Here is a 27,657-nt window from a genome sequence, read left to right on the forward strand (position 1 = left end):
GAAATTCTGTTCCAAGTAAACATTACAAGGCATTACAAACTCAGTTAATGGACATTGCAACTGCTACTACTTTGATGAGACGCTGCCTTGATCTCGTTATGGCCTACAGAGACAACGGATTTGAAGATGCCATCACTGCTGCCAAAGAAATGGTAGAAAACTTAGGAGTTGAGCCGATCTTCAAGGAATCTCGTATTCATCGGAAGAAGAGACAGATTGGTTACGAGGGCAGAGATGAGGTAATGGGAAGCTCAGAAGAAAAATTCAAGAGGGAGTTTTTTTGCTCACTCATTGACAAGGCTGGAGTGTCCATCAAAGAAAGATTTGGACAAATGAAGCACCACAAAAAGACCTGGAGGCATTTATATGACCTCAGTAAACTGACAGCAGATGGGAAAACGCTCGGACATCAGTGATTGATTGAACAATTATACGGAACTTCAATGGACGCTGACACATGGAAAATGCTCGGACATCAGTGATAAAGACTTCTATGTCAAATTGGACAACATCCATCACATTTTGGCACATGGGAAGCACTCTCCACTCCAAGTTCTCCAGTTCATTCATGATGCAGAGCTGAAGGACACTTCTCCTAATGTGTGGAGAGCTTTGAGGATTCTGCTCACGCTGCCAGTCACAGTCGTGAGCAGGGCCATCCCTAGCGGGCTGCGGGGCCCAGGGTGGAAGTGACGGATTCGTCTTCCGGGACCGACCACACCATCCAATCACACCGGCCTGTGGGGCCCCCACAAAGTGTGGGGCCTGGAGCGGTTGCCCCGATTCTCCCAACCCAAGGGACATCTCTGGTCGTGAGTGGTGAGCACACCTTTTTGAAGCTCGGGCTCATTAAAACATATCTTTGATTGATGGCGGCTGGCGAGCGACTGACATGGCTTGCTATTTTACCACTTGAAAATGAATTGGCTAGTTGTTGCCTCTCTCGCTTTGCTACAGTTTCCGAGGGCAAAGGCAAGAAAAGCCACCTTTTGAACTAAAGGGCGAGGGTTAACATTGTACAGCTGTCACCTGCTGTAACACTGTTGAATGCTGGTCCACCCAACGTTGGTGCACAGTTCCATTTCTTCATGTTTGTACATTTCAGTTATTTTTAAAATTAAAAAGTTTCTATAAGCGTAAGGGCTCTCTGACAGTGTGTTTGCAGACTGGTGATCAGAAGAGAATGGGTTAACGCTGCTGTTTGTCCTATCATAGTCTTGGCCTTCACAACAGCCCCTCGCAAGGAGTTCCACAGGTTGACTTGAAAATTGAAAAAAATTGAAAAATTGAAAAATACTTCCTTTTGTTTGTTTTAAACCTGCTGCCGATTAATTTCATTTGATGGCCCCTAGTTCTTGTGTTATGAGAAGTAAATAACACTTCTTGATTTACTTTCTTCACAGCAATTATGATTTTATAGACCTCTATCCTATCGCCCCTTAGTCGTCTCTTTTCCAAGCTGAAAGGTCCCAGGCTTATTAATTAATCTCGTCTCATATGGAAGCCGTTCCATACCCCTAATCATTTTTTCTTGCCCTTTTCTGAACCTTTTCCAATTCCAATATATCTTTTTTCAGATGGGGCGACCACATCTTCACGCAGTATTCAAGATATGGGCGTACCATGGATTTATATAGAGGCAATATGGTATTTTCTGTCCTATTATCTAACCCTTTCTTAATGATTCCCAACATTCTGTTTGCTTTTTTGACTGCCGCTGCACACGGAGAGGGTGTTTTCAGAGAACTATCCACAATGACTCTGTCGGGGACTTGAACCCAGACAGCACGGTTCGTTGGCTGACCGCAAAGAGACAGGCAACACCAGCAAGGTCCAAACACAAGCTCTTTATTGAGGAGTGCACACAACAATAGAGAGCGGCCCGTCTCCAGAGAGAACCAGCCCCGATTACAATAATCCAGTGAGATTATATAGACCGTTCCGTCGCGTCATAGTTAAACCAACCCAATCCACCTTTATTAGTTAAAAGCTTCTAATATTCATGCATGTCTATCTTCTTGACACTACAAACAATTCGTGATGCCCCAGCAACTTTTTATCAGCTTTGTTTTCATGCATCAGTAACCAAAAGACAGGAGGGAGTTAAGAACAGACGAAAACCAGAACAGGGAGTGGAGACAGCAAGTCTTCATTTGCCCAAGCGAACTGTTCCTGGTACATCTGGTACAAGAATGCAGCCCCCCTCTTATCTTATTCTTTGAAGCCCAAGCAAGCATGTCTTCATGTTTCACCGAGAGACAGGAATGGCCCAGCAACTACTGTTAGCCTACCTCTGGCTAAGCTGGCCAAACAACCTGTTCTATACTCCATTTTCTTGGGCCTAGCAACTCCAAGATCTTTCTTGAGTGATAACAGCTAATTTAGACCCCATCATTTTATATGTATAGTTGGGATTATGTTTTCCAATGTGCTTTACTTTGCATTTATCAACATTGAATTTCATCTGCCAGTTTGTTGCCCAGTCACACAGTTTTGTAAGGTCTCTTTGTAACTCTTTGCGGTCTACTTTGGACTTAACTATCTTGAGTAGTTTTGTATCATCTCCAAATTTTGCTACCTCACTGTTTACCCCTTTTTCCAGATCATTTATGACTATGTTGAACAGCACTGGTCCCTGCTATTTACCTCTTTCCATTCTGAAAATTGACACTTTATTCCTATCCTTTGTTTCCTATCTTTTAACCAGTCACTGACCTATGAGAGGACCTTCCCTCTTATCCCATGACTGCTTACTTTGCTTAAGAGGCTTTGGTGAGAGACCTTGTCAAAGGTTTTCTGAAAGTCCAACTACATCCAACTATATCCACTGGATCCTCCTGTGACGTTATTGACATAATCTGGGACTATATAGAACATGGTTGCATAGAACAAGGTACTGTAGTGGCACCAAATCTTGTAAAGGGGCGGGGGTCAAATGGGGTGTCTAAGACAAGGTTATAGTTTGCTGGTTATGATTATGCTGTCTATATGTGTGTATCAGTTTTGTAGTTGAAATTATGAATATTGGCTCTATACTGTCTGTGTTTCAAACTTATGCTATGCTTCTGGGTGACACCCAGACAAGTTGGTGTTAGCTCTGCCTAGCCTGCTTGATGGCCCATTAAGGACCATCAGCTATACAATGAACCCATTGAGAGAAGGCAAATATGCCTTGAGATTCAGAAAAGTATGCAGGGACTGGCCCATGTGACTCCAGACTCCATTTTGCTGTAATTTTCCACAGTAAGAACAAAGAGGTGTTCTTACACCTGGAAAAGACCATATAAGGCTGATGCCTCATCTCCATTTTGTCTTCAATCCTGCTTCTTACCTCTGGAGGGACTTTGCTACAAACTAAAGCTCTGAACAAAGGACTGAATGACCCATCCCAGCTGGGGATGTTCCAGAGACTTGATTTGAACCTGCAGTTTATTGTATCGCTGCTGCAAGCTTGAACCAAGAACTTTGCCATTACTGTATGTCATTGATTCCATTTAACCAATTCTAACTCTCATCTATATGAGGGGGGAGGGATAGCTCAGTGGTTTGAGCATTGGCCTGCTAAACCCAGCGTTGTGAGTTTAATCCTTGAGAGGACCACGTATGGATCTGGGGCAAAATCAGTATTTGGTCCTGCTAGTGAAGGCAGGGGGCTGGATTCAAGGTCCGTTCTAGACATAGGATATCTCCATTTATTTATTATCTATATCTTTTTCCTTTTATGAATAAACCTTTAGATTTTAGATTCTAAAGGATTGGCAACAGCATGATTTGTGGGTAAGATCTGATTTGTATATTGACCTGGGTCTGGGGCTTGGTCTTTTGGGATCAGGAGAACCTTTTTCCTTTTATTAGGGTATTGGTTTTCATAACCATTTGTCCCCATAACGAGTGGCACTGGTGGTGATACTGGGAAACTGGAGTGTCTTAGGGAATTGCTTGTGTGACTTGTGGTTAGCCAGTGGGGTGAGACCAAAGTCCTCTTAGTCTGGCTGGTTTGGTTTGCCTTAGAGGTGGAAAAACCCCAGCCTGGGGCTGTAACTGCCATGTTTTAAGCGATTTGTCCTGAATGGGCACTCTCAGTTGGGTCCCGCCAGAACCACATTGTTACACCTCCTTGTCCACATACTTGTTGACCCCTTCAAAGAATTCTAGGCATGATTTCCCTTTACAAAAACCATGTTGAGTCTTCCCCAACAAATCATGCTCATCTATGTGTCTGATAATTCTGTTCTTTACCCATCCGGGTAATCTGAATGCAGGCTGCAAGACATTTTGCTGACGTTGATTGTCTGCAGGCACACACCCCCTGCCCCCTGCAGCTCCCAGTGGCCATGGTTCTCCATCCCCACCACTGTGGCACGCTGTGAGAACATGACAGATGCCTCCCCAGGACAAACGCTGGCGACCCTCAGCCTGCGAGGGGAGGGCGATTTCCCCGGTCCGGGGAACTGCTTCCTTCGCACTGCACTATTCAGTGCTGCTGACCCCAAGCATTCACACACCGCGAGCCAGGGCCCTGAATCACAAGATCTCTTACAAGTCCCCAGATTTGAAAAGCACAATACGTCATTTCTTCATCTCTGGCGCTCTTAGATCCGGACACAGGTACCACTCCCGTCACCCCCGGCCCATCCAGTGACGTTGCATTATAAATGCATCTACCCCATGGCTGCATGACCCTGCTTATCCATCTGCCTAAGGATTTCTACAGCCCCGTCACCGTCAGAGCTAAATGCCTCCCGGATGCATTTGATCTGCGGTGCGATGCCGCATTCGTTTTAATCCAGCCCTTGCAGTGATTGCAGCTTAGGGGCAGGTCCCATAGACCAGGGTTTCTCAACCCAGGGGGCGGGACCCAAAATTGGGTCCCCAGAATGGTTCAAGGGGTCACTCGGCAGCTCCAGCGGCTCCTGTCCCACGGGGCTGGCTGGGCTCGCCTCCCTGCTCCAGGCACTGCAACCCCTGGGTCCCAGCGCCACTCAGGCTTGGCCCGGCCGTCATGAGTCCGGGCAGGCCAAGTCTCAGCGAGTGGCTCTGCAGCCCCAAGGGCCAGGTCACAGCTGCACTCACACAGATTTGGTCCAGTCAGGGGGGCGGGGCCAAACCTGAGCCATGCTGCACCCTGGAGGTTGCACCCAAGCCCAGCCAGCCCCTCAGCACAGGAGCTGCAGAGGCCAGCACTGTGGGGTGAGTGCCAGGCAGGACCCAATGCTGCCAGGGGCAGAATCCAACCAAAACCTCCTCAGGGCCTCCACCCGCAGACTAGGTACTGGGTTCTGACAGGCCATAAACCTTTACAGATGGGTCCACAAAGGCTGAGACCCACTGCTGGAGACTGTTCTGCATGGACCCCCCTGGCCAGACTGCGGCATCCCCAGCTCTGGTCGCATGGTGGACAGGATCAAGGTGCACGGTGCTGAGCACTCCTGGGGGTGCAGGGCAGAACACGCAGCAGAAGCAGCCTGGGCCCTCCCAAGCCTCAGCCCGCAGTGTGCCCAGCGTGGGGGAAAGGGGTGGGGCCAGGGCTGCTGGGGGATAGACGCACCGTGGCGCACAGACCCCCTGGCTCACCTTTCACACCCTGCTCCCAGCTGCGACTGAGACAGACGGGGCAGGTTACAGCGCAGGTGAGGTTCTGTCACACAGCACCACCTACTGGCGCTTCTGCTGAACTGCAGTGGATTCCAGGAGCAGGTGCTACCACTTCTCTCCTTGATCAGGTATTTGCAGTGGGGGAGAGCTGCAAAACCTGGGGCACCGGGGTGTGTGATATGCGGACACAAGTCAGATATCAGGAATGGCAATATACAAAAACCTGTAGGAGAACACTTCAACCTCCCTGGCCACACAATAGCAGATGTAAAGGTAGCCATCTTACAGCAAAAAAACTTCAGGACCAGACTCCAAAGAGAAACTGCTGAGCTCCAGTTCATTTGCAAATTTGACACCATCAGATCAGGATTAAACAAAGACTGTGAATGGCTATCCAACTACAGAAACAGTTTCTCCTCTCTTGGTGTTCACACCTCAACTGCTAGCAGAGCACCTCACCCTCCCTGATTGAACTAACCTCGTTATCTCCACACTGATATATACCTGCCTCTGGAGATTTCCATTACTTGCATCTGAAGAAGTGAGGTTCTTACCCACGAAAGCTTATGCTCCCAGTACTTCTGTTAGTCTCAAAGGTGCCACAGGACCCTCTGTTGCTTCTTAGCGCAGGTAAGGTTGTGTCACACAGCACCACCTACTGGCGCTTCTGCTGAACTGCAGTGGATTCCAGGAGCAGGTGCTACCACTTCTCTCCTTGATCAGGTATTTGCGGTGGGAGAGAGCTGCAAAACCTGGGTGTGTGATATGCAACCCCCCTCGCCCCCCATCTCCTAAGCCAGGATGGGGCTACTCCTCCTGGTCCTGCTGTGAGATGTGCTTTCTACCAAGGTTTGTCCTTTGTGCATGTGGCTAGCGCAGCCCAGCTCCAGTGAAATGGCACAGAAGGGTCCAGAGGCCAAAACCAGCGGGGAGGGGGCAGGAGGCTGGACATGCCTGAGAGCTGGAGCAAGCTGGCCCCTGACTTGGGTGACTTTGGAAGGGCATCTCCCACGGTGAGTGGACGCACAGTTCTTGGGCAGCAGCTTTGCCAGAGGCCCAGGCGAGGGGGGTTCTCCAAAGCGTTTTGTGCAGAAGAGAAATTCGATGGCCGCACGAAAGGCAGGTGTGAGTCTGTCCCCAACCAGGAAGCGTCTGTCTGGGGACCAGGGAGAGCCCGGAGCTGCTCCTGAGCGAAGTTCGGAGCCATGCTGCCGCTGGCACTTGGACTGCCGATACCCCACCTCCGCCCTCTCATCCGACACCTCCTGAGCCCCGATGGACTCATGTGGGGCAGGTTCCCCACCCCAATCCCAGGGGAGCTGCTCCAGCTGAGCTGAGAGGGGGAACTTGGCCAATTCTCCTGCTGAAGCTGTTCCCCTCTGGTTAGACACTGACCTCGCCCCTGGGCCAGAGAGAGCGTGAGAATGGCTCTACAGACCGGGACAGGGGAGACCCCAGGACCAGCCCTCGGCTCTCGTTGTTTATCCCCAGTGGGTCAGCTTCCATAGGAGAGCCTGAGGGAGTCACACGCACATCACAACATCCCACAGCTTGGTGGCTGGTAGGCATGCGCGTGGGAGACCCCTACTCCAATCCCTGCCCCCTCAGGCAGGGGGGTGGTTAGAATATAGATATTCAGGCTGCCTGCAAAGGCCTAGACTTTAAGAACTGAGGTGTATTTTTATCACTTAGCTAGTTACAGGGGTATAAAACAAAGAATCAAAATCACAGTCCGCCTATGTCTGGGCCTTCGCTCACTAGGACACTCTTAGGCCTCGTTCTTAGGCTAAGGCCTTCGGCTAAGCAGTGGGGCGGCCATAACCTGGGAAGCGAACGGTCACATCCTCACCTCCCAAACCCATCACACTGAGATAAGCTGCTCTGGGGCTCTTAGGAAGATGATCCGGTCATGATAGTGCCCATCACCCCCAGAGAAAGAAACCGCTCTTAAGATGGTTCCAGAAAACTTAGTTCAATAGCATCCTGGCTGGCAAGAAATCACTTCTCAATGAGTGTGGTTGTGAAGCCCTCATTCCTGTATTGTTTTATCTTTATGGCCCCCACTTTTCTATTGTTAATCTGCCTGGTGCTCTAATTGTTTCTGTCTGCTGTATCATTAAGTTTGCTAGGTGTAAGTTAATTAGGGTAGTGGGATATAATTGGTTAGAGAATTATGTTACAGTATGTTAGGATTGGCTAGTTAAATTTCAGTAAAATGATTGGTTAAGGTATAGCTGAGAACATTACTATATAAACTAGAGTCAAATAGGAAGTGGGGGGAAGGGAAATTGTAATCAGGTTTGCTAAGGGGGTCGGAGCTGGGAAGGGAACACTGGGGAACAGACTCTATTGGCGTACAGAGATAAGCCCCACTGGTGTGAAGGGCTTTGAAATATCCTTGTTTGGAAACTAACCCCAATAAACATCGGACTGTCTGCGCTTCGGACTTCTGGTCCTATACTGCTTGCTGTGTGCGTGACAAGAACCGGGGACGTGGGAGGGGGAAGGGATGGCCCTCTGTGACGTTATGAGTATAATATAATATCTCATTGAAAGATGACAGGGCCAGAAAGAGTTAATTAACTCACAGACTGACCTGACCCATGGCTGAACTTTAGAGACTGGTCAGGAAAATATGTAAATGAATAGAGCTTTGAAATGCAAGTCTGCATTGTTAGAGGTAGAAGGGGAGATGTTTGCTCAGGGCTTGTGATGTAAGCAAACAAGTCTTAGAATCATAGAATATCAGGGTTGGAAGGGACCTCAGGAGGTCATTTAGTCCAATCCCCTGCTCAAAGCAGGACCAATTCCCAACTAAATCCCCAAAAGGCCCCCACAAGGATTGAACTCATAACGCTGAGTTTAGCAACCAATGCTCAGGCCACTGAGCCCTTGCCCTGCCCCCTGCCCCGCCCTGCCCCGCCCCTTCTTAGAGGCCCCACTCCCTCTCACTCCATCCCCCCTCCCTCCGTCGTTCACTCTCCCCACCCTCACTCACTCACTCATTTTCACTGGGCTGGCTCTGGAGGTTGGTGTGCAGGAGGGGGTGAGGGCTCTGGTAGGGAGTGCCAGCTCTGGGGTGGGTCCAGAAATGAGGAGTTCAGGGTGAGGCAGTGGGTTGGCGTGCAGGGGGTGAGGACTTCAGCTGGGGGTGCAGGCTCTGGGGTGAGGCTGGGCTTGAGGGGTTTGTGGTGCAGGACGGGGCTCCAGGTTGGGGCTGAGGGGCTTGGGGGGTGGGAGGGGGTCAGGGCTGGGGCAGGGGTTGGGGCGCAGGAGGGGGTCGGGGTGCAGGATCTAGGCGGTACTTACCTCAGACAGCTCCCGAAAGCAGTGGCATGTTCCCTCTCCGCCTCCTACGCAGAGGCACGGACAGAGGGCTCTGCACGCTGCCCTGTCCGCAGACACTGCCCCGCAGCTCCTATTGGCCAGGAACCGCGGCCAATGGGAGCTGTGAAGCTGGCGCTGGGGGTGGGGGCAGCGTGCCTAGCCTCCTGGCTGCCCCTATGCGTAGGAACTGGAAGGGAGACATACCACTACTTCTGGGCGCCGTACGAAGCCACGGCAGGCAGGGAACCTGCCTTAGCCCCGCTGCGCCGCCAAGTGGACTTTTAACGGCCTGGTCAATGGTGCGGACCGGAGCCACCAGTGTCCCTGTCGAAAACTGGACACCTGGCAACAGTAGTGCCAGCCACTAGACCCTGCCTTCCCCCCTACTGCTGTGTCGGGCCCCAGATCACTCCTGTGGATTGCACACAAATAGAGGTTTATTAGCGAACCAATCCTAACTCTCGTCCAAGGCCCGGAGGTGGCTCTCCTCTTCGGAGGCGGCGCTGTTGAGGGACGGGGACAGCTTCCTCCGCCGGACCTGCATCCTCTCCCGCAGGGCACACAGGTTCTCTCCGTGCAGCGCTGGCGTTCTGCCATGTACCTGGCGAAGGTGGGCATGAGCATGACGCTGATGGAACCAGCACACGTGGCCTGCGCTCTTGCCAGGACGTGACCCTGGCTGCGGAAGCTCAGTTTCCACCCCGGCCCGGTGTCCACGGCGCTCCAGGTTAGACGCTCCGACTGTCCCGGATGTGTCCTCGGTGGCATTTCCTCTGTTGAGTGACGGGGACAGCTTCACGCTCTTGGGGGACGGGTTGAGTTTCCGAGGGGGTGGCGGGGCGCCGCGCGGTGCAGCCACCGACCTGTCGACCTGTCCTCTCTCTCCCACTGATGCCCTGGAAGTGACACGTTCAAGGAAGCCCAGTATGATTCCCCTGAAGGTGGGGCCCTTCCCCTTGCAGGGGACGGACGATGACTTGGCCCCTCTCCCTGGAGGAGCACGGGGTGGCTGTTCAGCCCTGGGCGGTGCCTCAGTCAGCACCAGGGCCTCTGTCTGCCTCACATTTGTTCCAGCTGTCAGGAATCCCGGCTCTCCTGTGCCCGCGGGGCGGGCTCTTTCTCCCAGGGCTTCCTGACGGGGCCCTCCCAGCTGGCTTTTCCGGCTCCTCCTGCGCTGCAGCCGGATGTTCATTTTCCGCCGGCGTTCCTGGGCAGCGGCTCTCAGCTGCTCAGCTGCCATGTCGGCATAGACGGCCTGGGAGTGTATGACGCAGGGCGGCAGGATGAAGGAGCCCAGGGCCTTCTGCGCCAGGTGGATGTCCAGCCAGTGTGCCGCGGCCCACGGAGAAGCAAGATGCTCCCGTGCCAGCGAGGGCCCCTCGGGCGCTGGGCGAGAGGCTGCGCGAGCGCTTTCTCCAGCAGACCAGTCGGAGGCCCTGAACTCGCTGCCCTCCAGAGACGACGGAGAGGAGACAGGTGGTTCATCTTTGGCCACGCTGGGAGCGCCCTGCCCCTGCCATCCAGGCTCAGCATGCAGAGGGTTTGGATCTGCCGCGTCTCCTAGGAGAGTTGCTGACCCCCTTACACGGATACACTGTGTCTGCCACACCGGAGAGCTGGTTCCCAGAGAGCGGGCGCCGTCCCACCCCTCTAGCTTGCTGCACGGGCAGTGCAAGCATGTGCAATGGTCCATTTCCAGGTGGCCCACGATTTCCAGAGACAGAGGCTGCTTCCCCCCTGGGCCATGGCGGCTGCGGCTCCGGACCATTCTCCTGAAGCTGGATTCCAGCTCCCGTGAGATCCTCTTCTCACTCCAAACGGCTGTCTCCACAGACGAGCTCCGGGAGCGCCTGCCGGTCCCCACCAGCCATGGAGCTCCTTCACCATCGTGGGTGCTCCACTGCCCGGGACTTTCCTCAGAGCTCTGCTCTCTCTGCTGTGGGTGAGGCTCGTGGGCTGCCGGGCGAAAGGCCAGTCTCTGGAACCCCTGGGCCCGGTCGGAAATTCCCAGCACCTTCTTCCCGGGAAAGTCCAGGGTGGATTTCAGCTCTGCCTTGTCCTCTGGGAAGTGGTGTGGGGAGCCAGGGGCCCCTTCCCCATCACTCGTCTGGGAGGTCTCCTGGCTTCTCCTGCTGCTGCTCCCCATGACATGTTGGGGCACTGCCTCGGGGCAGCTGGCTTTACCCTCCTTTACCCCCATTTCATGCCAGTGCTGGGACCGGTGGGTGAGGGGCTCCCCGGGGCCTGGCTGGAGCTCTCCCGATTGCCCCGTGGAGAGGGCTGTAGGACCTTGGCGGGGTGTATGGCAGACATGGAGCAGGGGCTGGGTTTGGCCTCTGGGCTCTGCTCCTGGTGGGGCAGGTGGCAGGAACATCCGTAAGGACTCCAGGATCCTCTTGGGCAGGCCCCATCTCCGCTCCAGGGCCAGTTTCCTCACGTGCGACTCCAGGCGCTCCCTGGTTTCCGTGCGCAGGAAGTGCAGGCTGCCCGTGGCGACGCTCTCTCTGGCTGGGGCCTGGCCCCACCTCGGGGGCCCCCTCCCAGGTGGCAGGGGTGTGAACGCGCCCAGTGATCTCTGCACCACGCGCGGTAAGCCCCACTCGCGCTGGAGCTTCTTCCTCAGCATGTGGCTCTCCAGACGGTCCCTGGCCTTGGCTGTGACCAGAGGCGGCCCCGGGTGTGGCACCAGCAGCTCGACTGTGCCGGCTCCTGTCAGGGGAACCGGCTCCTCGTAGCCGTTACTCTCCGGCTCCTCGGCCCCCACGCGTCCAGCCAGGCCCTTCTCCATCCAGGCCCTCCCCGCTGCGCTCCCCAGCGGCACAGCCGGAGCCTTCGGCATCATTCTCCGCAGAGACGCCGCCTGCAGCGTAGGCAGCGCCCAGAGATGCGCCAGCTGCTTGTGTCTCACATTCATGTCCAGAATATCCACTGCCGTGGGCGGCAGGCAGGGCAGGGAGCCGGCCCTGACCTTGGGGGGCTTCTGGCCTGCGCAGATCAGCTTGGGGAGGGGTATCCTCTCCCCCTCCGTGGCCACTCTCTGGGATTTCTCCACCAGGGCCGGCCTCACCCCCAGCCTGATCTCTAGGCACTTCCTTGCGAGGTGCCGCTGGAGCTCGTCCCTCCGCTCAGCAGCAAGGCCATGGATTCTGCTGTCTCCTGCCAAGCGGCTCCCTGTGTGGACGTCTGACTGGCTGGGCCTGAGCCGGCTCTGCCCGATGCCCCGTTCCCCACCGGCCCCAGGAAGCTGCGCGCCAGCCGGCGGGGCAAAAGCAGAAAACAGCCGCAAGGACTCCTGGATCCTCCGGGGAAGCCCCCACCTCCGCTGCAGCGTCATCTTCCGGAGGTGGCGCTCCAGGCGGTCTCTGGTGTCCCCGTCCATGAGCGAAGGCTGCTGCCCCAGGACGAGGATGTGCAGCTCGGCGCGCTGGCGGGCTGCGGTCGGCCCCGGCAGTGGGGGCTCCGGCATAAAGGCTCTGAGCGACCGTTGGATGAGTGCGGGGAAGCCCCATTCGTGCTGCAGCCTCTTCTTCCTGACGTGCAGCTCCAGGACCTCTCTGGCCTCCGGGCCCAGGAACAGAGCCTCCTGCGCCCGGAACTCGACTTCAGCCTCACGGGGTGGAACCGGCGCACGGGGCGCCCTGGGAACCATCCTGCTGAGGGACTGGGTGTAGAGAGTGCCCAGGCCCCACAGGGCCGTGATATGTTTGTGCTGCACATTCAGCTCTAGGTGGCAGACGTCCTCCGGGTGCACGAAGGGAAGCAGGGGGTTCCTGGCTTTCGGGGCCCTGTCCCCAGCAGGGATCAGCTTGGGGAGGGGCAGCCGGGACACGAGATGCAGCCTTTGCCAGGAGCGTCTCACTGCAGCGGGGATGGCCCCCAGCCGGGTCTCCACACATTTCTTTGCCATGTGGAGCTGCAGCCGCTCCTGAGCATCACGTCCCAGGCTGAGCCGCGGGCGGGGAGCAGCGACCACTCTCCTGGCTTTCCCCACGCCCCGCTCCAGGTGCACGGTGCTCTTGTGCCAGGGCAAGAGGAAAGGCCCCTCTGTATCCTTTTCCGCGGGGCCGTGGGGCTCAAGCTCCGCGTGCTTTGAGGTAGGTCGGAGCAGCCGCACCGACTCCTGGATCCTCCTGGGCAGCCCCCAGCGCCGCTGCATGAGTCTCTTGCGGAGGCTGAGCTCCAGCTCTCGTCTGCTGCCCTCGCTGAGGAAGGACAGCTCGGCCTGGGTAATGGCCACGTCCCCGTCAGCCGGCGGAGGGGCCTTGGGCTGGCCGGGGCGGGGGGGAGCCGCCATCAGGCCCCGCATGGATTTCTGGACGATGAGAGGCAGCCCCCACTCGTGCTGCAGCCTCTTCGTCCTGACGTGCAGCTCCAGCTCCTCCCGGGCTCCCGGTGGGAGGAAGGGCAGCTGCTGCGCCGTGAACTCAGTCCCAGCTGCACGGGAGCTGGAGGGCAGCGGGGCGGACGAGGGGCCTGCGTGGAACAGCTTGGCCAGGGACTGTCGGTAGAGCGTGGGCAGCCCCCACCTGAAGCTCAGGTGCTTGTGGAGAAGGTTGAGCTCCAGGTGATCCGACGTTGCCTGCTCCAGGAAGAACAGCTCCCGGGGCCGCTGCTCCAGGGATCTCTGGTCCGGCCGAATCAGCCGGGGCAAGGGGAGCTTTCCCGCCTGGCGGGCGGCTTCCTGCGAGTGTTGGGCCCTCCGGGGGATCAGGCCCAGGCGGATCTCTATGTTTTTCCTGGTCACATGTCTCTCCAGCAGCTGGTGGCATGTGTCCCGGCTGAGCTGCTGGCTCCACGCGGTTCCCAGGGGCCCGGCTAAGGAGACAGTCACCGCTGCGGGGCCCACGGGTGCCCCCCTGGAGGGTGATTCCCTTGGAGCCCTTCTCGCTGACAGCCCCCTGAGAGGTCGGCTGGCCCTTCTGCCTCGCGTGTCTGGATGTGTCCCCGGAGCTGCGGTCGTGGGGGGCATGAAGCCCCGCAGGGACTCCCGCACCCTCCTGGGGAGCCCCCACCTCCTCTCAGCCACCCTCCGCCAGATGTGGGCTTCCAGATCCCTCTTGGTGGCCAGAGGGATGGGAGGGGCCCCGCTGCTGACACGGAGCTCCATGGCTGCCAGCCGGACTCTCCCCTTGGGCCTGGGGCGTGTGGGCGGGGGTGGCATGAAACACCTCAGCGATCGCCGCACCAGGCCCGGCAGGCCCCATTCGTGCTGCAGCCGCTTCCTCAGGACATGCCTCTCCAGCAGCTCCCGGCCCTCAGGGGCTACGAAGGGAGTCTCCAGGGGGCAGAACTCGATGGCCGTGCCGTGGGGCAGCAGGGGGGCGTGTGGCACGGGCGGGCCGGGCTCCATCTTGGCCAGGGACTCCGCGTACAGGGTGGGGAGAGCCCTGAAGTACTGGATGTGTTTGTGCCTCACGTCGAGCTCCACGCTGCCCGCCTTGCAGCTGAGCAGAGGGCAGAGCCGGTGACGGGCCAGGGGGGCCTTGTGGCCTGGGGGGATCACTTTAGGCAGGAGCAGGTCTCTGCACCCCAGGGCAGCCATTTTCTGAGAGCTCCTCAGCACGGCGGGCAGTGCGCCCAGTCTGATTTCCATGCCCTTCCTGGCAATGTGTCCCTGCAGCTCCCGGGTGTCTCTGCAGCAGCGCGAGCCGGGCGTGGATTCGGACGCTCTGGCGGGGCCCTGGGAGGCCCGGGCTAAGGCTCTAGCTCTGAGGCCGGGCGTCTGGGCTGCCCTCGTCACTGGGCCTGGCCCCTTTGGAGCCCATCTCTCGGATGGCCGGGGGCCGAGCCGGGGGTGTGGAGATGTGGCTGGCAACAGCAGCCTCAAGGACTCCTGGATCCTTCTGGGCATCCCCCATCTCTTCAGATGCACCATCCTTTGCAGATGCCGCTCCAGCTCCATCCTGGAACCGACGCTCAGGAAGGGCAGGGCCTGTGGTATCGTCACCGCGCTGCCTGCCCCCGAGGGTCTGCGTGCGGTGGGTTTCGGTGCTGGGGGCATGAAGATCTTCAAAGTGCTCTGCAGGGTGCAGGGCAGCCCCAGGGCGTGCTGCAGCCTCTTCACCTGGACGTGCCGCTCGAGACTCGCCCTGACGTCGCTCTGGAGGAAGGGGGTCTCCGCTTCGGCCAATTCGATCCTTCCGGGCACACGCAGGGCTCCAGGACTGACCCGCACCGGGGGTCTCCCAGCCAGAGACGTCAGAGCTTTCCCTGCGGCCCTGGGTACCGCGCTCTCTCGGTCTCGCTGCCGTTTGGCCTCCCGCCCTGACATCCTGGCCCCACCTGGGGACTTGGCCAGAAACGGCACCCAGTCGGGGCGATGCGCCTGCTTCTGGGGAGTGGCCTGGGGGCTCCTTGCTCTGCCCCTGCGCAGGAAACTACCTCCCCAGCCACGTTCCCCTTGGCTTGGAGGGAAGGGCTCGTGCTGGGCAGGAGAGGGGCCAGGGTACTCCTCATGACTGGGAAGAAATGTCTCGTGCTGGCTCGATCCAGTTCTCAGCTCCCAAGCGAGTAGGGGCGGCTCGTGCTGGAGAGAAGAGGAGCTCTGAGCTAGCCCCCAGCTGTGCAGGAACTGCTCCTGCTGGCTCCGTGCGATGTTCTGCTCCGGCTCCCAGCTGATGCGGGATGGTGTGTAGTGGCCGGACAAGGAGGTGGGAGGGGGAGGTGACCCTGTCCCGGCAGGGACCCACGCGCCGGCCCTGTTGGTGTACGCCAGCCGCTCAGCTTTCCGGGCTGCCTTGTTGCACACGGCGCAGTCTGCGTCGTCACACAGCAGCTGGCGGATGGAGCGGCGCCTGGCGGCTCGGCGAGCACGGCTGGGGGGTTCCCGGCACAGCTGGTCACGCAGCTGCGTCACCCGCTGCTTCTTTGCACCTAAAACAGAACAGCAGAGAGGGCTTCTGAGGAGAGACGGGAACGTGGAGCTGCTGCGTGCCCCGGGCCAGGAGCCACGGAAGCTCCCTGAACGTAGCGGGGGCCAAGGGCTCCCGAACCGTGACCCCGCCCACTCATACTGCCCCAACCACGAATCCCCGCTCCCACCTTGCTCCTAACCCTGAGGCCCTACCCCTGTGCCACTCCTTCTCCAGGCGCCCCTGCCCTCCTGTGACCCATTCCCCACAAGGCCCTGCCCCACACTGCCACTTCACCCCAAGCCCCACTCCTCCGCCACTGCTTCCCTCCAAGACCCTGCCCCGTGCTTGCCCTTTCTTCTCGGCACCCTCTGCCTTCTGTTCCTCGCCCTTACAGCCAGTCAAAAATCAGAGGGCTTGGCCCCCCGGCCACCTCGTTCCAGTGCCCTGGCCCCAGGCCTGGTATGCTGAGCTTGTGAGCGCACGGGGCCGATGAAACACTCCGCCGGCACCACGCCAGGCCCCTCTCAAACACTGCCAGTGCTGTGAAGCCAGCCAGGGCATCGTGCCAGGGCTGTGAATCCGGCCAGGGCATCGTGCCAGGGCTGTGAACCTGGCCAGGGCACTGTCCCAGTATCAGAAACCCAGACAGCGGATCGTCCAATTGCAAATAACCCAGCCGGTGCCCCATCCTGCAGAAATGGATCTCGCCAGTGTGCGGGGTCCCAGGTAAACTCTCTGGCAAATGCTGGGGCTGGCAGCACCTAGCAGCCTTGGTCTTGCAAGCCCTGGTACGATGCACACCCCTATCCAAGACAGAGCAGACGGGGTGAAATAAAGAGACAAGATCTGCTGGGCAGGGGGCAGTGCCTCCTGCTGGCAAAGCTGCCCTGTTCCGGAGGCTCCTGGGAAGGGCAGGGAGCCCTGAAGGACATGGGGACAACCAGCCAGGGGGAACAGACAATCAGGGTTTGCCTCCAGACGACGGGTCATTAGCACCATGTCAGCTTATCCCAGCACCACTCAGCACCTTGGCTCCCACTCTCATCCCCTGGGGCAGGCCAAGCCTGGGGGGGCCTCGTCTGGGACCCCTGAGCTAGCATGGAGCGCTTGGGAGAGACCCTGGGATTCTGAGCCTGGGAACCGGCAGGGAGCGCAAGGCAGAGCCTTACCTTCTCCCTTGTCCTCCGTCCCCCTCCGCCAGAGCCTGCTGACCAGGAGAGCCTGCGGGAGCCAAGGAAGTGGCAGAGTTACGTGGTACCCAGACTGAGGCCGTGCAGTGCCAGCCTCCCGCCCAGCCCAGCTTGGTGCCAAGGGTGCCCACGCTTTCCTCCACCTCCTGCAGCTGGAGAACTCCAGGCTCCTTCGGCCACGCCCCGGGCTCCCCACCCGAGTGTAATTGGAACAATCCTAGATTCCCTCCTCCCCCCCGCGACATTGGGGCATCTCCACACCGTGGGCCCTGGGTCTGACCCTTGCGGGGGGTGATTTCTGCCCCCGAGTCGAATGGGGACCAGGCCCTTGGGCTTCCCAATGTGCTCTGGCTTCCTCTTCTCTCCCCGTCTCCCCTGGTTCCCAACTGCGAGCCCAGTTCCCCAGCTGATCTGGGATAGAGGCAGGACTCTGCCTGCCCAAGGCAGGATCCCCAACTGACCACACCCAACGGCTGTCCAAAGATCTGTCCCGGCTTCCCCCTTTCCCCCAGGGACCCAGGAAAGCTTGTGGCTTTGGGAGGGAGCTGGGAGGGTTTGTTGGTCAGCTTCCCCGAGCGTAGGGAAATAACTGGCCGAGGTGGCTCAGTGCCGTGGTGCCAGGGAACCACGAGGGAGAGCCCTGGCATTTCTAGCACTAGCTGGTGGTCGAGGCAGTAAGGAAGAACCCATGAATGGAGCCACGAGCTCGGTCTGTGGCCCTGTCTCTCTCTGTGGATGTGCCATGCCAGCCCAATGGGGCCTGGTCAGAACAGGGGGCCTCGGGCGCTCCCACCCACCCTCCCTTCCATGGGGCTGTGTCCGGGCAAGCTCTGCTGAGAGCACAGGACGGCTGCAGGGGGGTTGCGGGGGGGGGTCCTCCTACCATCCTGCTTCTCCAGGAGAAGCTGTGCTGGGTCGCCATGGCCATCCAAATGACCAGGACCAGAAGGACGCTGGTGTACAACACCCAGGGGCTGTCCCAGCAGGCACAGAACCAGCTCTGCGTGATCCCCATCCCCGTGCCAAACATGCTGGGGAGGACGGTCTGGACGCGCACTGGGGTGGAGATGCTGCACTCCTGGCTGCTGCTGCCACTGGATCTCTCCTGAGGGGCTTTGTTCCAATGACTATCATAAAGGGCCAGGACCAGGTGGGTCCTGACATCACAAAGGGACTGCAGGCATCAGAGGTGGGCAAGATGCTCAGCTCCCTGCAGCCCCTCCCCAGCCCCCCATGTAGATACTTAGAGACTGTGACTGAGTCACCCCGTAACCTTCTCTTCATTAAGCGAAAGAGATTGAGCTCCGGGAGTCTCTCACTAGTCTGTGTGGTGGGAAGAATATCTCAACAGCCCAGCATTGTGGCATTTAATTTCAAAAAGGGGGAACTATGCAAAAATGAGGGGGTTAGTTAAACAGAAATTAAAAGGGACAGTGACTAAAGTGAAATCCCTGCAAGCTGCAGAGCGCTTTTTAAAGACACCATAATAGAGGCCCAACTTCAGTGTATCCCCCAAATTAAGAAACACAGTAAAAGAACTAAAAAAGAGCCACCGTGGCTTAACAACCATGTTAAAGAAGCAGTGAGAGATAAAAGGACTTCCTTTAAAAAGTGGAAGTCAAATCCTAGTGAGGTAAATAGAAAGGAACATAAACACTGCCAAATTAAGTTTGAAAATGTAATAAGAAAAGCCAAAAAGGAGTTTGAAGAACGGCTAGACAAAAATTCAAAGGGTAATAACAAAATGTTTTTTAAGTACATCAGAAGCAGGAAGCCTGCTAAACAACCAGTGGGGCCCCTGGGCGATCGAGATGCAAAAGGAGCGCTTAAAGACGATAAAGTCATTGCGGAGAAACTAAATGGATGCTTTGCTTCAGTCTTCACGGCTGAGGATGTTAGGGAGATTCCCAAACCTGAGCTGGCTTTTGTAGGTGACAAATCTGAGGAACTGTCACAGATTGAAGTGTCACGAGAGGAGGTTTTGGAATTAATTGATAAACGTAACATTAACACGTCACCAGGACCTAATGGCATTCACCCAAGAGTTCTGAAAGAACTCAAATGTGAAGTTGTGGAACTATTAACTAGGGTTTGTAACCTGTCCTTTAGATCGGCTTCTGTACCCAACGACTGGAAGATAGCTAATGTAACGCCAATATTAAAAAAGGGCTCTACAGGTGATCCCGGCAATTACAGACCAGTAAGTCTAACGTAGGTGTGATGAAATGGGGGATTTTCTTGTTTATTTTCTTGTTTTCGGTGGGGCCCAAATAAATCTGTTAGTCTTTAAGGTGCCACCAGACTCCTTGTTGTTTTTCTAGGACTATAACAGCATTTAAAAAAGAACTGGATAAATTCATGGAGGTTAAGTCCATTAATGGCTATTAGCCAGGATGGGTAAGGAATGGTGTCCCTAGCCTCTGTTTGTCAGAGATCACTTGATCATTACCTGTCAGGTTCACTCCCTCTGGGGCACCTGGCATTGGCCACTGTCGGTAGACAGGATACTGGGCTGCTTTGACCTTTGGTCTGACCCAGTACGGCCGTTCTTATGTTCTTATGGTCTAGGCGTCAGGGTTTCTAACCTTTGAATCATTCTTGAGGCTTTTTTCTGACTTCTCTTTCATTGATAACATCCTTCTGGAATGGCGTTCACCAGCATAACCCCTTGGAGAATGGCATTAAATTGGAGTAACACCACAGTGAATCAGGCAGGTGCTGTGAGGCTCCGGATGGGACTGGTCCCCAGATCGGGTGTCTGTCTGTCAACATCCCCTGGCCACGGTCGGAAGATATGATACTGGGCTAGATGGACCTTTGGTCTGACCCAGTATGGCCGTTCTTATGTTCTTATGTGTTACCATCTTCCACCCTGGCACTGTTCAATTCAGAGACAGGGAGAGGAGAATGTTCAGAAGAAAATCTGATTAAGCAGTTCTCTGCTCAGTATGACTAAGGAGACCTCCATTTACTGTACACATTCACACAGCATTGCTCATGCTTGCATTTCATCAGGAGATTCGCTATATTTAATGCAAAGCCTCAACTGCTGGAGTCACGTGATTATATGAGACTCTCAGTTTCCATGACAACAATAAGTACGTTTCTGGCATTCATGGTTGTTCAGAAAAGAAAAAAATATGACCCAAGTGCATCCTAAAGACTGAAAACCCAGAAGGTGAATAAACAGAATCCAAATTTATTATTATTATTTTTACAAATCATGGTTTTGGAACCAATCTCTCAATTTTTCGGGGTCCTGACTCAAGATTTTTGCATTCTGGAGGTTCATAATACTGAAATTAAAACTGTTCTGTTTGCAACACATTTGTGACCTCTTGATAACCCTCTTATTTTTCATGTAGAGTTTAAATAAATAAAAGTAAACTGAGTTGTGGAGTTTTATTTTTGATAAATCTGGGAATTAAAGCAGCAGCCATTTCTGTATTATTATTACAGCTGGTCCAAATTTTCAAAAGAAATATTTTTGCTGATTTTCTTTTTTCAAAACAAATACATTTGTACAACAAATTATTGATATTGTCAAAATTCTTCATTTCCCCCCCTAAAAATATGGTCGTATTTGATTTTATTTTCAAAAATTGTATCCAAAAATGTGTTGACATCTTTTCTTTCATGAACAATCATTTTGATTGTGTTTTTATAACAATTTTTTGGGAGAAAACACAAATGGACCAGTTAAAAAATGTTTGTTGGGGTGTGATTTTTTTTCAATCTCCCTCCCAAACAACACTTCCTTATCTACTTTCTTTACACCAGTCATGATTTTATAGACCTCAATCATATCTCCCCTGAGCCGTCTCTTTTCCAAGCTGAAAAGTCCCAGTCTTATTAATCTCTCTTCATATGGAAGCCATTCCATACCCCTAATCATTTTGGTTGCCCTTTTCTGAACCTTTTCCAAGTCCAAGATATCTTTTTTGAGATGGGGTGATCACATCTGCACGCAGTATTCAAGGTGTGGGTGTCCCATGGATTTCTAGAGAGGCAACATGATATTTTCTGTCCTATTATCTATCCCTTTCTTAATGATGCCCAGCGCTCTGTTTGCTTTTTTGACTGCCGCTGCACATTGAGTGGATGTTTTCAGAGAACTATCCACAATGACTCCAGGATCTCTTTGCACTCTTTGATCACATGCACTGCAGTAGCCCCTCCCTTCTGAGGACAACGTTGTGGTGGACTCTGCTTCCCTGTAACCCTGTGTGTGCTGTGCTGTATAAAGATGGTCTGATGGTTAGGGGGCTAGGCTGGGAACTGGGGGATCTAGGTTCTGTCCCCAACTTGGCAGCTTATTTGTGATACAAGCTTGGAAGCTGGGGTGGGGTAGGCTGGGGTGATATCCAACAAAACCACATTTTTGGCGTTGGTGAGGATGGCGGTGTAGCGCAATGGCTTGCAGATGGCGACGTAGCGGTCGAAGGCCATGGCCAGCAGCACCCCCGACTCCATGGCAGAGAAGCTGTGGATGAAGAACATCTGGACCACGCAACACTCTAAGCCGATTTCATGGGAGTGGAACCAGAAGATGCTCAGGATTTTGGGCACGGTGGAGGTGGTGAGCACCAGGTCGATGCCTGCCAGCATGCAGAGGAAGTAGTACATGGGCAGGTGCAGGCTCGGCTCCGTCGTGATCCCAAAGAGGAGGGTGAAGTTCCCCAGCAGGGCCACAACGTACATGGCACAGAACGGGAAGGCGATCCAGAAGTGGGTGGCCTCCAGCCCCGGAATGCCCATTAGGAGGAAGGTGGAGGGGTTGGAGTGATTGTAGCGGGACATGGCGCACGGATGGTTTCCAGGACCATTTCGGAGCCTGGAATTGAAACCACACGGCGGGTTAGTGTCAGCAATAAAAACGCTTTCTTGCTGCAGGGTGGTCCCCTCTGGACCCCAGCGCAGGCAGAATGCCCCTGTCTGCCTTCTCCCCTATGGAGAATTGCAGCCACATCACCCCCCACCACCACCACCAGCTCCTGGGCCTCTCCAGCTTCATTCACCGCAGGATCCAGTTCAAAATGGCCGTCTTTTCTACATCTCTCCCGGGATTTGCTCAAGCTGCGCCCATGGATCTTTTCTCTATGCTCTTCTCACTGCTGCTTCCCCTCAGAGCTGGACCACAGCTATACCCCAAGTTCCAATTTGGGGGACCTGAAACAACAACTAGCCCAATGTCTGAATGGCTTTAGTCGACAGCCCAGAAGGGTTTAAACGCAAGAGAAATGGAAGGTTCAGTAGAACCCTGAGATGGTGTCACAAATGGGGTCACCCCTATGCCTTAGAAAGGTGTAAAAAGCATCTCCTTCTGGGGAGGGGTAGGTGATGGCTGAGCCTCGTGGGAGCACTGAATCAGCACTCTCCCCAGGCTTCATCCCTCACTTTCGGGGCAGCGTTAGTCAGTTGTGGGGCTGCCCCATGGAGGAGGTAGGATTGCACGCACCTTGGGCTGTAGCAGCTATATGGACTTCCTATTTGTAGGGGCCTTTGGTCCTGCATTATGCCATGGAAACCTGCGTCACCTGGGAGTTAACTGAGGTCAGTATGTGTAGATGACAACTGTAATAAGAACATAAGAACGGCCTTACTGGGTCAGACCAATGGTCCATCTAGCCCAGTATCCTGTCTTCCAACAGCGGCCGGTGCCAGGTGCTATAGAGGGAATGAACAAAACAGGGCAATTTCGAGTGATCCATCCCTTGAGTGTTGTCCAGTCCCAGCTTCTGGCAGTCGGAGCTACAGGGAGACCCAGAGCATGGGGTTGCATCCCTGAGCATCTTAGCTAATAGCCACTGACGGACCTATCCTTCATGGACTTAACTCATTCTTTTTTTTGAACCCAGTTAGACTTTTGGCCTTCACAACATCCCCTGCCAACATGTTCCACAGGTTGACTGTGCGTTGTGTGAAGAAATACTGCCTTTTGTTTGTTTTAAACCTGCTGCCTATTCATTTCATTGAGTGACCCCTGGTTCTTGTGTTATGTGAAGGAGTAAATAACAATTCCTGATTGACTTTCTCCACACCACTCATGAGTTTATAGACCTCTACCATATCCCCCCCTTTGCCATCTCTTTTCTGAGCTGAACGGTCCCAGTCTTTTTAATCTCTCCTCATATGTTTTTTATTAGTTTTTTTTTAAGAATTTATTACTATTTTTAGTTTGAGCCTCTATTATGGTGTTTTTAAATAACTTCCATGCAGCTTGCAGGCATTTCATCTTTGTGACTGTTCCTTTTAATTGAAGTTTAACAAGCTTCCTCATTTTTATGTAGCTCCTTTCTTTGACATTAAATGCTACCGTGGTGGGCTTCTTTGGTATTTCCCTCCCACAAGGATGTAAAATGTAATTACATTATGGTCGCTATTACCGAGCAGTTCGGCTGTATTCACCTCTTGGACCTGATCCTATGCGCCACTTAGGATTAAATCGAGAATTGCCTCTTCCCTTGTGGGTTCCCAAACTAGCTGCTCCACGGAACAGTCCTTAATGGTGCCTAGAAATTTTATCCCTGCATCCCATCCTGAAATGACATGTACCCAGTCAATGGGTGGGGGAGTAGTAGAAATCCCCCATTATTATTGAGATTTCTGTATGTGTAGCCTCTCTATTCTCCTGGAGCATTTCACAATCCCCGTCACCAACCTGCTCAGGTGGTCAGTAGTATATTCCTACTGCTATATTCTTATTATTCAAACGTGGAATTTCTATCCATAGAGATTCTGTGGTACAGTTTGATTCATTTAAAATGTTTACTATATTTGACTCTCTGCTTTCTTTCACACTCCACCAGCACAACCTGCTCTGTCATTCCAATATATTTTATACCCTAGTATTACGGTGTGCCATTGATTAGTATTATTCCACCAAATTTCTACAATGCCTATTATAGCAATATCCTCATTTAATACCTTGGAGAAGTGTGAAGTTCCTGTCCATGTTAATCTGTGTATTAATACTCCTATCTAATAATGACATTTTATATGTCTCTATTTAATTGTTGATCTTTTTTCAGATGGGATGAAAAAGGTGTAGGAGTGAAACTATATGGTGGGAATTGTTGCACATCAGACACTGTAAAAAGAGACCCAGAGGCAGAAAACATTGAGAGACAACAGAAAATAGAGTACAAGGAAGGAAGAGGAAATAGAGGGAAACAAATAGCACTAACTGGTCCTAAACCGGAGAAGAATTTCCCCTGAGTGATGCTGTATGTGACTTTGACTTAAATAATTAAAAGTTTAGGTAGTAAAGGCCATATTCTACTGCTGATATTTGTGCAAGCCTCCCAGTAAGATGACTGGGAACTCCACAGTAGATTTAGAGTAGTATGTAGAAGTAAATTTAGACCCTCAGCCAAAAATAAAAGTAGTATTCAGGCCTCTTTAAAGAATGTGTATGGCACCCTTGCTATAAACACTAAATATACCATCTGTAGTATGGCTGCCAAATTGAAGCTTTACAGTCCCTAAGGACTGGACACTGATTTTTTTTTTTTGGTCTGTCTTCAATGTGTATTTCCTTCTCTCAATCCAACCTTTTAATCCATTTTTCTTTATTCCCTACATCCTATCTACCCCCCACCAATCTTTTTCCCACTATCCTACTTTTGCTATCTAATATCTCTTTCCCCCCCATAATCTCACCCTTATGCGGATCCACTCACAAGCCAGAATAGCTGGTAAAATTTTCTGTGTAAACTGCTGGGGAGCTAAACCTACTAGCCAAAGCCTGGAACAATATGTAGGAACTACCTTGTGCAGAAAAATGCCTCAGTAAGATCCTAACTCCCCGTGCAGGAAAAGAGGAGGAGCCTGGATCTCCAACAGGTGCTGTCTCTGGAGGACCTTATCTTACCCTAAGCTTGCTGGCTACACACAGTGATAGAGGGGTTAGGTTCTCTGCATGCTAAGCGTTGTGGGCGCTGCAAAGTTGCGGGTCTGCTACCTTTTCCTTCTAATCTCCATGTGGGGTCTCCTCCCCAGTAGCTAGCGGCAGGGCTGGCGTCCATTATTGCTCATGGATTTTTTTTTTTTTTTTTTGGTCTCTGTAGAAGGTTTCTTAATAGCTGCCGTTGCCATTCCTTCAGCATAAGTCTGCAAGGTTAGCCCGCCAGCAGAGGTACTGGAGCTGCCTGCAGATCCAGGAAGGCAGCGCTGCCTCTCAGCTTGTCCTCCCGTAACGCGTGGAAGGGGTTCGCTCCACGACTGAACACTAGAAATTTCTTTGCCTGCTGCGGGAAGAGGGGGTGAGCGCGGCTCCTGCCTGCTGCCGCTCATGCGCCAGATCCCGCTGGCTCAGGCCCAGGGGAAGCAGGGAGGAGGCACCTCCCGCCGCTGCGCGCTGGGGCTAAAGCCTGGCGCTCCCGCGGAGCCAAACCCCGGGGGGCGCGAGCCCCCTCCGCAGGCTCGGCGGGCCCCGGGCCATGGACGGCCGCCGCTGCGGCGGCACCTCTGAGTTTATAACGTCACGCCATGGTGGAACAGGGGAGGGAGGGAGAGAAGCACCAGTTGCCAAGGCAACCAAGCCCCTCCTTCGCCCATTTCTCCCCCTTTTCCACGTCAGAGCGGCCTCCCGCCTCGGGGGCGGGGCGCCTCGCGGCGTGATTGACAGTTGCCATAGTAACAGGCTTGTCCCGTCGCCATTTTGTCAGTTGGGTTTTTTTTTTTTTTTTCCAAATAATTTCCCTTCCCGCCCGAATTATAATTTTACCCAGGAAATTGTCCTCGCGGGTTTTGGGGGCTTCACCCCTCGCGGGCCCAGGGACAGCAGGGAGGGGGCGAGGGGGAGGCGGCAGCGCGGGTGGGCGCGGCAAGGAGCGGTCCGGAGTACAGCCCTGGAGAAGCCGGCTCGGAAGGGGGGAGGGGGAGGAGCGGGGGGGGGAGGGGGGAGCGAGCGGGCAAGTGAGCGAGGAGTTCCCGGGGGCTCGGTTCGGCGCTGCGCTCCCCCCGCTCGCTCGCTCTCGCGGCTGTCTCCACTCTGCCTGGCCGGGGCTCAGGCCGCCGCCGCGTCCGGGCCCCGCTGCCGCCGCCGGTCGCTGCGCAGGTTTGGAACGCGCGCCATTTTGTGAGCGATAGAAAATCTGCCCGGCCAGGAAGCGCCGCGGATCCGCCCGCCGGGCCGGGCCCCCCCGCCCGACTCCCCGCGAGAGGGAGGCGCGCTGCGGGCTCCCGCCGGGGCCCCGCACCACACCGGGGCCCGAGGGCGGCTGGACTGCGGAGCGGAGGCGCTGCGGTGCCGGGGCCCCCGGCCGAAGCGGGGGAAGCGCTGTGCCCAGCCGCCGCCTCCCCGGAGCTCGAGAGAGGAGGCCTCTGCCGGGATCGGGCCCCCCACGGCAGCCGGGCAGGAGAGCAGTGGCCACCCCCAACCCCCACGGGTAAGTGTCCTGGCCGGGGCCTCTCGCACCAGGCCAGCTAATGCCATCCCCACGGCGTGGGGACAGCCCCGCTGCCATCTTAGAGAGAGGGGCCCGGGGAGTCCCCGCCCCAACCTGCCGGGCTGGGGCCCGCTACACCCGCGCAGCCCAGGGGAAGGTGGCACCGGCTGGGCAGCCGCAACACCCTTTTCTCCCTGGCGTGAAGGTGGCGGGCCCCAGTGCTCAGGACAGGCTGCTCGTGTCGGAGGGGATCGCTCCGGTCCCGGGGCTGGGAGAGCAGGGAGATGATCCCGGCTGTGCAGAGGGAAGGGGCTGGTAGGACTCTCCGGCTCTGACCTTACGATAGGTGGGAGGTGTCGGACTCTCCCGCAGCCCCCAAGGCCGGGGGAAGGAGTCAGAAGTTTAACAGAGCAGGCACCTGTTGTGGTGGTGGGTTGAGGTGCCCCGTCTGCACTCGGGTAAGTGACTTCCATGGCAGGTGTGGAAGTTGGAGGTGGGGGTGGTGGGAATACTTGTGTCACGTTACTGTCATTCTGGGGCACCCACAGAGTGCCTATCTTCTAGTTGTTAGACAGCTAGCTGCAATCTTTTAGGGATTTTGCTCTGTGTTGGTAAAGAAACTAGAACATACATTATCCACTTCATATATTGAATGTTTTTGCTGTAAAGCAGCTCTTTCTCTAACAAAGCCCCCAAACACAACTCAGGTACTGTAATGAGACATTCCAATATTGATGTGTTTCTGACTCTTAATCAACTTTGAAGTTTCCAGTTTAGTCTTTCCAAGGACTATGTAAGGATTCTTTGATCATGAGTCTTGAATGCTGGTGCTGCTTAGTTCTCCCATTATTCCCCAGTCAAGAGAGAAAAAAATCAAACAGATCTGTCTTTTTTTAGCTAATAAACACAGGAGATCTGTCTCCCCAAAATAAATCAAGCATAAAATATTTTTTTACAACAGACTTTTTTTCATCCTAGTGATAATGTGCTATTAGCTTGTGTTTCTAAACACTTGCAAGGATTACCGTCACTTTTATGAAAGCAGCAAAGAGTCCTGTGCCACTTTATAGACTAACAGACGTATAGGAGCATGAGCCTTCGTGGGTGAATACCCACTTCTTCTTGGAACACTTCTTTTATGTGGACAGTGTTCCAAGGTTCTATATAAGTATAAGTTAGCTATTTTATCATTGTATTGATATCTCCGTGTTGTGTCATCAGTTTCTTTAATTTATTCCAAATGAAGAAGGCATAATCCTGAATTATTCTCATAAAACAGTAACAGTTTTTTTGTAATAG

At 54.5% G+C, this 27,657-nt stretch overlaps 3 protein-coding genes across 10 annotated transcripts in view; 1 reads left to right on the forward strand and 2 right to left on the reverse strand.

Moving 5' to 3' along the window:
* Positions 1–1,585: 1,585 nt before the first annotated feature.
* On the reverse strand, positions 1,586–26,850 carry LOC135982653 (uncharacterized). Its single transcript, XM_065590458.1, has 3 exons — positions 26,777–26,850; positions 16,946–16,997; positions 1,586–15,795 (listed from the first exon to the last, which is right to left on the reverse strand). Exon 3 carries the CDS (start codon positions 15,191–15,193, stop codon positions 9,377–9,379), a length of 5,817 nt encoding a protein of 1,938 aa, XP_065446530.1. The 5' UTR covers positions 15,194–15,795; positions 16,946–16,997; positions 26,777–26,850; the 3' UTR covers positions 1,586–9,376.
* LOC135982673 (olfactory receptor 51E2-like) lies at positions 18,631–26,850 on the reverse strand. Of its 4 annotated transcripts, none has more exons than XM_065590560.1 (2): positions 26,695–26,850; positions 18,631–21,800 (listed from the first exon to the last, which is right to left on the reverse strand). In XM_065590560.1, the coding sequence occupies exons 1-2, from the start codon at positions 26,829–26,831 to the stop codon at positions 21,254–21,256; spliced, it is 684 nt and encodes a 227-aa protein (XP_065446632.1). In that variant the 5' UTR covers positions 26,832–26,850; the 3' UTR covers positions 18,631–21,253. The 4 variants fall into 4 exon arrangements, with proteins under 4 accessions (XP_065446632.1, XP_065446639.1, XP_065446635.1 ...); XM_065590567.1 differs by lacking the exon at positions 26,695–26,850 and adding an exon at positions 25,695–25,831; XM_065590563.1 differs by lacking the exon at positions 26,695–26,850 and adding an exon at positions 24,930–25,426.
* LOC135982658 (single-minded homolog 2-like) overlaps positions 26,218–27,657 on the forward strand; it is a 117,055-nt gene continuing 115,615 nt past the window's right edge. For 3 of the 5 annotated variants that reach the window (XR_010600172.1, XM_065590505.1, XM_065590508.1), the window contains exon 1: positions 26,218–26,358. The gene's annotated coding sequence lies outside the window, so the exon portion shown is untranslated. Of the gene's footprint in view, positions 26,359–26,676; positions 26,817–27,657 lie in introns of those variants that run through there. The other 2 variants (XM_065590497.1, XR_010600173.1) reach the window with 2 other exon arrangements.

The sequence above is a fragment of the Chrysemys picta genome, chromosome 1 (genome assembly GCF_011386835.1).
Source record: "Chrysemys picta bellii isolate R12L10 chromosome 1, ASM1138683v2, whole genome shotgun sequence".
Classification (NCBI taxonomy): domain Eukaryota; kingdom Metazoa; phylum Chordata; order Testudines; family Emydidae; genus Chrysemys; species Chrysemys picta.